At 32.7% G+C, this 11,742-nt stretch overlaps 1 protein-coding gene across 1 annotated transcript in view; it reads right to left on the bottom strand.

Moving 5' to 3' along the window:
• Window positions 1-11,742, bottom strand: part of DENND1B (DENN domain containing 1B) — a 249,432-nt gene that overhangs the window by 174,760 nt on the left and 62,930 nt on the right. Inside the window, exon 4 of the mRNA XM_023514559.1 lies at window positions 6,242-6,285. Coding sequence (XP_023370327.1) covers window positions 6,242-6,285 — 44 coding nt within the window. The remainder of the gene's footprint in view (window positions 1-6,241; window positions 6,286-11,742) is intronic.

The following is an 11,742-nucleotide window of genomic DNA, read 5'->3' as shown; positions in this document are numbered from 1 at the left end:
AGAGCGAGAATGGTAGCTTACTTCTGATTGCCTGTCTAACCTTCCTTTTCCTAATAATTTCCTGGAAGGCAAGAACTTTTTTTTTTCCCCCTAGTTTTTGGCCGTGGTTGGACTTGAACCCACCACCTACAGCATATGGGGTCAGTGCCCTACTCCTTTGAGCCACAGGCGCTGCCTGAACCTTTTTTTTTTTTTAACAACTTTATTGTACCCAATCCTCATCTTGCAAAAAAAGTACTCAATGATTAAGTTTTTCTTAAAACAGCCAAAGCTACATGCTAATTGCCCAGGTAAGTTTGTATGTTCTATATTTGGTAAAATTTTTAATTTCTGATTTAAGAGTAATAATCAAAAATATTACTAAGAAAGACTTGAGAGTATTACTTTTAGAATTCTTTCAACTCTCCTACCTATCTATATTATCTGTTCACTATTTTAGGATACCCAAAAATTTTGCTAAAAATGTTGATGTCTGTGCAACTGTATGTTGTATTTGAAAAAGACCATTGCCTTTGTTGGATTCATATGACTATTTCCCTCTCTCTGTAGAGTACGGATGAACTAGATTTAAAAGTCGCATAAATTAAAGAAGCTCTGTTCTGGCTGACTTCTAAAGAAATATATATGCAAATAGAACAGGGGTCCTCAAACATTTTAAACAGGGGGCCAGTTCACTGTCCCTCAGACCGTTGGAGGGCCGGACTGCGGGCCCCGGGATGAGTTGGCTGTTAAGCAGGATAGGCAGCAGCGGCAAAAACACCTGGCGGGCCAGATAAATGTCCTAAGCAGGCTGCATGTGGCCCGTGGGCCATAGTTTGAGGATGCCTCAAAGTAGAATATTCCTAACATCCTAGAGCTGGAGTTTTAAAATAACTCTTCTTAAAAAATTCAAATTTATATGTATTATTAAGGTAAATATTCAGTAAATTCATCAAGTTATATAATTTTTGTTTGATAAAAATAACTGTCTTCTCTGATTTAGCAATATAAAGTATAGTATAAGTGTGTATAGTAGAGCGTCTGTAAGTTGACCACCCTAGGGACTGTAACAAACTGGTCAACACACAGAGGTGGTCAACATAAGGAACTTCACCTACTATACAGATACATGCATGTGGTCCATTTCCATTCTATGAAAATTAGGTCAAAATAAGGAGGTGGTCACTGCAGGGAAATGGTCAGCTATGGAATTTCTTACTGTCTTTTATCCTACTTGGGTTTGTTCTTCCCAAACTTTTATAGGTTACTGAACAAACATGACATTTGTTTTAGCTTATGTAAAATCCAAGTTTCTATTCAACTAAATTTATTCTGTTAAATTTTATTTCAATGTAATTATATTTTATACTACACATTAACTTCCTGCTTAAATGTGATTTCCAAAATTTTTAGGTAATCGAAATGTTGAAATATATTAAATTGACTTAGTTAAAAGGTAATTGCCAAAATAGATACTAAAACACTGATTACTCAGCATAATTTAAGTCTATGTACTTTTTGTATGCTCTAAAATAAAGGTAATAGCTTAAAGTCATCTTAACAAATGAGTTAATTTTTCCTATTTTATGAAGATCTAAGAGATATGTGCAGCTGTAGAAAGAAGTATTATCGGTATTCATAAGTTCTGGTTAATATGCTGTGCGTGACTGAAAGTTCCCAGTTATCCACCCTTCAGGTGTATTTTTTTCCCTGTCAAATTGATGATACTGAAAAAGCTACCCAATTTCCTTGCCTCCAGTTTCTACCACAACCAGTCCATATTGAAATCTCTTCCAGATTAATCCTTAAGTCTAGGATCAACTGTCGCAAGGCAAACTATTACCAAAATCCAACCCCATTTACTTTTATAGTTTCATTTCCTATTACTCTCCTATACAAAGCCCTTCCACTGTACCAAAAAAATGTAATCACTACTCTTGAAATGAGGTTGTCTCACTGATTATTCTATGGCCACAAGGCAAACCTACTCCAATAAACACATGAGAAACCTTTGCCTATGGTGGATCAAAACTTCATGTGGTAGAACCAAAGGGGTAATGGATTGTTGTTATTTCCTTGGATTAAATTATACATTGCTTTTAAATTACAAACATAGTGAGGAAAAAAAAGACTAGTATGATAATTTTTTTTTTAGAGGTGGGGGTCTAAAATAAGTGAGGAGAGTCTGGGAGAGCATTCCAAGCAACAAGTAAAATCCAGCTTAATGATTAAGAGTATATGCTTTTGAAGCAGACAAACAGGCTTCAAATCTTAGGTCTGCCTCTTACAAGCAGTGTGACCTCAGACTGCACTCAGTCTCAGTTTGGGGTATGACACGACCTCCCAGTAGTCCTGGGAAGATCTGAAAAGAAAATGAATTATACACATAAAGCACGTACTACAGTGCCTAGTACGTGGTAAGAACTAAACAAAGAGCTTCAGTAAAATTATAGCTACTGAGGCAGGTTCATACCCAGGGAAAAAGCTGTTTAGGAAGTGGACATTTGGTAAAGGAAAGTAGTAAAAGGTGAAGAACGGTGAGAAATGCACACAGAATACTTACATCTGCCGTACTGTTCAATATATTCAACAAAAAGCATATAGCAAAACTATTCCTCAAGGCCCTTGGCTAGATTCCTACCTAAAGCTTGGTTTCTTTAGCTATAAAGTGAGGTAGTAAGAGCAAATGGTATCTGAAGTTCCTTTCAACTCTAACCTTCAGATAGACTGCAAGAACTGCCGTGAACTGGAATCCTAGGGGTTATGATGTTCATTATCACCACATGGTTAACTGCTTTTGTATTTCATCAGGAGTGTGAGGACTCAGTGATGCTCCACTGACCTCACAAATCTCAGAAACAGAACAATTCTGCCTCAACTAAAAAATTCCAAGCACCAGGTTTTCAGTCATAAAGAGGAACAGCCATACTTGGTCTCACTGCAAATTTTGCTACATCTTGGCCCCAAAACTACATTATCGCCCTTATTAGAATGCAAAGTTAGGAGCCTCACCTGAAAATTTTTAGGGGTAGTTTAAACAAGTGGTAGAAATTTTTTTTAAAAAGGACCTGAATACGGAGGGACAGAAGGTTTGTTCCTGGGTCAGTAGGTCAGAGAATTGGGAAGACTGAGAAAAGGACAGTATTTCAGAAGGGCTAACTGAGCGAGCAGGCTTCTAACTAGACACTACAGGAACAAAGCCAAATAAGTTTCTTATTTCCAAGTCCTGACTTCACTACAGGGACTTATTTTTTATACTTAAGATTTTTTTTCCATTTTTTTATTTTTTTGTTTATTAAATCATAGTTGTGTACATTAATACTATCATGGGGTATAGTGTGTTGTTTCCATATACAATTTGAAATACTTTAATCCAATTGGCCAACATAGCCTTCATGTCACTCTCATAGTTGTTGTGTTAAGACATTTATATTCCACATTTAGAAAGATTCACAGAGAAATGCAAATCAAAACTACTTTGAAGTATCATCTAACACCAGTAAGATTAGCCCATATCACAAAATCCCAAAATCACAGATGCTGGCATGGTTGTGGAGAAAAGGGAACACTTCTACACTGCTGGTGGGATTGCAAACTAATATGCCCCTTTTGGAAAGTCATCTGGAGAACAGGTAGATAACTAAAAATAGATCTGCCATTTGATCCTATAATTCCTCTGCTAGGTATATATCAAGACGACCAAAACTCACACTACAATACAGATATTTGTGCTAGAATCTTCATTGCAGCCCAATTCATAATTGCTAGGTCATGGAAGAAGTCCCAAGTGCCCATCGACCCATGAATAGATCAATAAATTGTAGTATATGTTTACTTAAGGTATTTATGAAAATACTTTTTCAATAAAAAAATCTATGAATGAAATCAAATTAAAAGAGTATATACCCTCTTTTTATGTGAAACTATGTCAAGAGTTGCTCTAATTAATATTAAACATGCTCATTTAAATGACTTTTTCAGTGTCATTTCTAAATCTTTCAAATTGACTTTCACTTCTAGAAAAGTATTCTTTCATATGTCTATAGGCTTAGTTCTAAATGAATTGGTTTACACATATACTCTTATCTGTTACCATGTTTGTAAACTGTGAGGATTACATCAGTGAACTCAAATTGTAGTAAGTTTGTGCTACTATAATTTTAACAGTGACAAGACTATGTTATGCCATTTCTTTCAAGATAAAAGAAAGGAACTTGCTCCTCAGGTGTCTGGCAAAAAGTACTTATTTCTGTCAGAACTGAATTTTGTATAATATAAGACCTGAAAATATATATGAAATTACTAGAAGAAAACATAGAGGAAATGCTTCAGGGCACTGGTCTAGGAAAAGATTTTATGAAGATGACCTCAAAAGCACAGGCAACAAAAGCAAAACTGGACAAATAGGATTGTATCAAACTAACAAGCTTCAACACAGCAAAAGAAGCAATCAACAGAGCAAAGAAACCCCCAGCAGAATGGAAGAATATATTTGCAAACTATACATCTGACAAGGGATTAATATCCAAAGTATATAAGGAATTGAAACAACTCAACAGCAAAAAAAATAAAAATAAAAATAATCTGATTTAAAATGGGCAAAAGTGCTGAAAAGACATCCATAAAAAGAAGACATATAAATGATCAACAGGCATATACAAAAAAGCTCAACATCACGAGTCATCGGTGAAATGAAAATCAAAGCCATAATGAAACATCGTCTCAGCCCAATTAGAACAACTATTATCAAAAAGACAAAAAATAATAAATGCTGATAAGAATACCAAGAAAGGGGAACTCATACACTGTTGATGGGAATGCCCAGTCATTAAGGAAAATAGTATGAATGTTCCTCAAAAAACTAAAAACAGAACTACTGTATGAATCAGCAATCCCACTAGTAAGTGGGTATATATCCAAAAAAAAAAAAAGGATATCAAAGAAATGTCTGTACTCCCGTGTTTATGCTGCACCATTCAGCATAAGAAAGGAACCACAAAGATAGGGAATGAACCTAAGTGTACATTCACAAAAAATGAATGGTTAAAAAATGTGATAAATATACAGAACAGAATACTATTCAGCTCATAAAAAAGAACAAAATCATGTCATTCTGGCAACATGGATAAGTTTGGAGGACATTATGTTAAGTGAAATAAGCCAAGAACAGAAAGATAAATATCACATGTTCTTACTTGTATGTGGAAGCTTAGAAAACCTATGTGATAGTAGAAAGATAATTCAAGATAATTCCTAGAGGCCAGGCTGGGTAAGCAGGGGGAAAGGATGAGGAGGACAGCCAGAGGTTGGTTACTGGACATAAAAGGAAAGGAAACATGTAGGAAATAAGAGGAAACATGTTCCAGTGTTCCATAACACTGCAGTATGACCATGATTAACAATTTAGTATATATTTTAAAAAGCTAGAAAAATGGATTTTGAATGTTCCTAACACAAAGAAATGATAAATGTTTGAGATGATACATATGTCAACTACCCTGATTTGATCATTATACACTGATACACGTTTCAAAATATCACAACGTACTTCACAAATATGCACAATTATGAGGCAATTAAAATAATAATAGCAAAAAAATTGGCAAAATGTTTAAATTTGTATTGTTAACTATATATTATACAATTCAACCTCAAAGTGATAAATCTAGTATAATATAAATTTGAGAAGATTTTTCTATTTATATACATGAGGTAAAACTACTTCATTTGGGTCATACAAAATATTAAGGAACTATACAAGACTGTGTTTTAAAATACAAATGGAATAAATCCATTTAATATTATAGCCCTCCCATACCATATCCTTTTAAGAAAGTAAAGCTATAGATAAAAACAAGAAAATGCTGACAATTTAAATTCTATATGTAAATGATTCAGCCATTACGGTGAGAAAGAGAGAAGTGATTGCTTACATCTGTTGCACCTAATTCTAAATAGACAAAAATACTAAATAAACATGGATTCAACATAGATTTTATATCATCAAGTTTTTTTTTGATGGGGAAACTTCTTAATGTTTTTGAATATATATTCTACAGATATATTAAGAGAGTATAAAAATATATTAAAACTTAAACAAAACTTCATCACTCATCTACTTAGGAGTTTTGCACGTAATGTCCTTTTTTGTCCTTAAGTTGATCAAGAGAAAATAATTGTAGCTACTCGTGTGTAGCAGTAGTAGCAGCAGCAGCAATAACAGTAATTTAAATGTTATTTTTAAAAATTATGTGGTTCCAACCTGGTCTCCAAAGTCCTCTGGGAATTTCCACAAGACCACAGGATCTGTAAATAATTGACACATATCATTAAACAGAGGCAAAAGAACACATTTAAAGTACCAGTCTTGGTTAAATACTCTTAAAGTTGTCAAAGCTACTTTGATTATAATGTTTAAATTTCCCTTTAAACATTTCCAATTGATGAGATTCACTTCTTTTCCTTGACCAAATTAAATATTTTGATTTTTCAGAGTTTTAATGACCTTTGGAATAAAGCAAATGAAATTAATAACTAGGTCAAGTTATTAAAAACCCTGTTGCATTTCTTTTTTTTTTTTTCCTGCAGTTTTTGGCCGGGGCAGGGTTTGAACCTGCCGTCTCCGGTATATGGGGCCAGCGCCCTACTTCTTCGAGCCACAGGCACTGCCCCCATGCTGCATTTCTTTCAGCAACTAACTTTTATTTCCATATCTTAGAATTAAAGATTCTGAACTTTAAATTTTTCATTTAAACTATACTCACAAAAACATTGGTTTTAATTTGAAAAGAAAAATACAAATCTGGTAAATATGTAATCAAATATATTTTACCCCTGACAGACCAGACCAAAATATAACATTTCCACTTAAAATCCCAAGTAAGAACTTATAAAAATTGTAATAATGTTTGCTTTGTATCAGTTTTTTAAATCCCACAGTTTGTAATAACAGTTAATTTGGAAGGCAATTAAAGCAGCTTATTTAGACTATAATAGTTATTTATAGGACATTACATAGAAATTTTTCTAATATGTTAGTTATATCTAGTAATTCATATGAATCAGTATTATTTTACGTTCACACCAGCTTTTTGTTTCTTTTATTTCTCACAGTCTTTCTCTTTTATTTCACATAATAAAATGAAGTTTTAATTGTAATAAGCAGTAATCAATATTTTGGTCATATGCTTATTTTTTAATTTTGTCAAAAATTTCTGAATATTTTCAGTACCCCAAAAAGGTAGAGTATGATAAATTATTACTTCTGCCAAAAAAACCTTTGAAAGCCCAAGATAAAACTAGTATGAATAACAAGTACCACCTATGTGACAGAGTTTGAATCCACTCCACGTAAAATGACTTAGTGGATCAAAGATTCCTTACTCTGTGTACACAATCACAGGGAATCACAGCTCTATTCCATTATGCCTCCTATTTTATATTGCTTTCAGAAATATAACTGAAGGATGTATAATTTTATTCTGAAATTTTATTTCTAAACCTCAGTAAGCATCTAGCAACATTTTTAGCATGAGTTATTACCTCTTCCTGTGTTTTTAAGTTTAACAGAATTTTTTTCAAGTATTTTAACTTAAAAAGAAAAGAGCATGCTTTCTTTAATTAAATTTCACTTATTAAGAAGTAATAAACTTCCATATAATATAAACAAATCATTTAAAACAGCTCATATAAAAATAATGTATTACAAATGTATAAACATAGTATAAAATGATTATGTCCTCAATAAAACAAAATGTATACACTTCTAAAATATGTGTGAAATACATTACACATCACCTTAAAATACTTGAATATTAATGTCCTATGGATAAATATGTTCCCAACTGGGAAAAAATATACATACATTTATATGGCAATTTTACTAAAATGGTAGCTATTAAGATTTGCATCACATAAAACAAAAGTATATGATGGATTCTCCATCAAATATGAAAAATATGAAACAAAAGTTATTGTCTTGCAAAATTAATAAAATAACTAGTAGCCATAAAAACAAATCATCACGCAGAAAGGTAGAATAGTCCTTTCTCATAAATAATGGAATTAAAGGGTTTCAATGTGAATATTGCAAACATCCTTTTAAAACAACCTCAACTTTGTAGCTCTCATTTGAGAAAATGTTTGTGACAAGTTTCTGACATGTTGCTGTGTAGCCCTTATTGTCTGCAGCAATTACCGAAGTATGTTTTGCTGTCTCACTTTTACTTATCTCTTACTCTACCATTTTTTTTCTGTATAAGCTACTTTTTCACATAGGGAGAACAAGTGAGTATATGAAAATAGCATCTATTGGTTTAATCACAAAGAGGAAAATATCCTTTTTCTTTTCACTAAATAAATTTTATCCCTCAGCGCTCAAAAATTTCATAATCATGTGCATCCATATTTCAAAATGGATTAACTTGGTTACTGCCTATGCGATTAGATTTAGGCCACATCTGACACTTCTCTGTAGCAACTTTTCAGAAGTACTGCAAAGGAAGAAACAAAAGGGCTCTGAAAAAAAATAATCCGATTCGACAACTTTATGCACAAAGACTGAATTTTCTGTTCCCTGAGGATTACTTTCCAGATACTCGATCTGATCTGGCAATGTTAGGTCAATTTTATGCTGATTTTATGGGTGAAAGGATGAGAACTGCTGGTGGGAATCATCACTGCCAGTGACAACTGATGTACACTGTTTCTCTTCTTTTGAATATCCACTAGCAATTCAAAAGACACTCCATATCTTAATTAAAAAACATTCTGTTGCCAACAATCTAGAAACCAAGTAAATATAAAATATATAATGTGATTTTGACATAAAGATAGTGAATCTCTTAGTAAGAGATCTTACAGTGTAGTAAGAAATTAAGATTTAAAAAATTAAGAAAATTAATTTCTTGAGACATTAAGATTTGCATCACATAAAACAAAAGTTTTATTAAGTCAATAAATTTAAAAGGTGAATATTTTAAGTATGGTTTGGGTACCACCATTTCAAGGATTTCAAATATCTTAAGCCTTTTTTAAAATGTAAGTATGATAAATTCAGCAATATTTTATTTCTTTCCCAATCAGATATTTCACATTTTCTAGCCTTTAATTAAAATGAAAACTAAAATGACTTAAAATATTAGTTTGATTCTACTCCACTATAAAATAAAAACACAGAAAAAATTTCTAATTTGCATAAATATTTGCTTAATTCTATGGAATTCAATAATGAATTAAATATACCATATCTTTAAAATTATACAATTATAGAAGTAGAATCCAGGGACTACATTTAAAAAAGTAGAATGTATACTCCCAGTATTTGATTTTAGTTTTCAGGACTTGATTTACCTACAGTGTAGAATGAGATCTTTATATGTGAGGAATTAAAGTCAAAACAATGAGTTTGTCTTAGCCATACGTCTAACTAATGCCAGAGACTAGAACTTTCTTAACTGAGATGTAAAGAGCACTTATTTTAAATAATTTCCAATAATCCATATATTTTTGTGGCACATTTAATTAACTTCATTTAATTTCATTAAAAACTTTTATGTAATGCTACACAAACAGAAAAAGTACCCTATAACACCCATGGAGAGAAATGTCAACGGGCCATCTAACTGTTGTTCTAAGCATTGTTTTAAGCAAGGTTATCGTGTAGCAACATTTGAACTGAACTTGAAGAGTCACTGGCTTACTAACGTCAAAAAAACAATGCTATGAAGGAATGATGTCTTTTGAGCATAAATGAGCAAAAACCATTACAGAGAATGTGTGATTTTTATTCTTTCACCTGTAGAGATATAATAGTGAATGAGGTAAAACAGGGTCCTTACCACTTATAGAAAAGAGAAGCATCAAAACATATATAATACAATAAAACTTGATGCATTTTAATGCTGAAAGGAGCACATGATAAGAAAATCTAACCTAATTTAGAGAGTCACTAAAGGACTTTAGAAGGAAAGGACAGGTAAGTTGACATTTAGTATTAGGGAAGTAAAGGCTGATTTATGCTCTAAAGAAGGCAAAAAAAAATTATAGAGTGGAGAACCAATATGCAAGAAATCTTAGAGGTTAAAAGAAAGCAGAATATATTTTAGGAACTAAGAAAAAAACACCAATATATCTGAAATGTAGATTAGGAGGGAGACAACACCAAGGGACAAAGCCAGACTGGGAAGGAAAGCCAGTGAAGACGACAGCAGCATAAACCAAGTAAGAAAGGACAACCAGAAAGGTACGGAGAATGCAGCTGAAGTGTGTACTGCTTAAAAGTTGAGGGAAGGGAGTGCATCTAAAAGAAATTCTCCAAAAAATGCTGCAAAACCCTAAAAACTAATGAACGAACAAGGCAACTATATTTAAAAACATAAAGCCACAGTAATACAGGCTTTAACGCAAAGGCAGGAAGAAGGATGCAAATTTAGGATTATGAAATGAGTATAGGAAAGAGACACTGTGTGGAGGTAATTTATTAAAGAAAGGCTATAAAAGGCAAAAGAAAGTACAGGTAGATGGAAAGATTAAGCTGAATAGATTTGCTGCTGCTGTTGTTGTTTTTAATTTTAGACTGGTACAGACTTGACCATATTTAAAGGCTGACAAGAATTACTGAGCTAGCAGAGATCCAGTAAAGAAGAAATATAAGATTTCTTGAGAAGACAAGTGGAATCCTGATGGAGACAGTGAGATAAGCCTTAGACAGAAACTGGAGTTCACCTTCCACTGTTACAGGAAAAGGAGAAGAGAAAGTGATAAATCTAAGTAAATTCGTAGAATTTGTGGTACAAAGATTAAGAATTTTGTGTAAATATTGCTAAATTTTTTCTACTTAGTAGGAAGCTCTCTGGAGCAAAGCTCTCTGCTAAGAGAAGTTGTTGGAGGTTTAAGATGGAGGTGTGAATAACTGTTTCAGGCAAGGTTGAGCACTCAATTTAGGTAGATGTGCAACCTGGCATTTAATGGCAACAAAGTGGCATTTCCCCCATCATCATCCAACAGCGTAGATGGAAGAGATAATTGGTAGATTCAGTCAGGGTTGAGGTTTCTGTCATAATGGAAAGAGAACTTAAATAGAATAGTCACAGATATGAATTATTTAGCTAGAACTAAAAAAATGATTTTTTTCTGTAAAATCCTTTAGTACTATATTATATACCCAAACACAAAAACATATTTTAAAATAGCACATTTTCAGTTGAATATATAGTATATGAAAACTATGGGATTGAGAATAACATGAAATACATAACTGGAAGTATAGGTAGGAGTGTAAAATTAGGCAGTGAAGTTCTGTCTTCTACCTATGCTAACAGTGCTTTCTGTCTGTGATCGGATGCAAGTATTGAAAAATTGCAAATCAATTTCCCTCTCCCACTTCTTCTCTAGGTTGATCTTAAAAGAACAGTGTTTCATCTGTTTATCCAAATATACTATATAAATATCATTTCCTACAGGTGCTGTTATATGAAAAAGACTGAAAAGCATGGAGTTTAATAACTATAGTTAAAACTTTATAAATTGTATTACATCTGTTAAAATAGTTTTTAAGCCATTAATCCCTGTAATTTTAAATATTCAATCTGACTGCAAAAATATCATTTAAGGAAGTATTCCACTCAATCATTTAAGACCACAAATGACTTTGGTGAAGCCAGAAATCCAGAAAACCAATAATTTGCCATTTTTCCTTGGCACATACTCCAACAAAATTCAGATTTACAGTATTGATGGAAAAATACACTCATTCTGACAAGA

Source organism: Otolemur garnettii, unplaced genomic scaffold, assembly GCF_000181295.1.
Source record: "Otolemur garnettii isolate 467f Iridium unplaced genomic scaffold, OtoGar3 scaffold00055, whole genome shotgun sequence".
NCBI lineage: Eukaryota > Metazoa > Chordata > Mammalia > Primates > Galagidae > Otolemur > Otolemur garnettii.
Note: the sequence above shows the minus strand (reverse complement) of the source record. Positions and strands in the feature narration are given on the sequence as shown.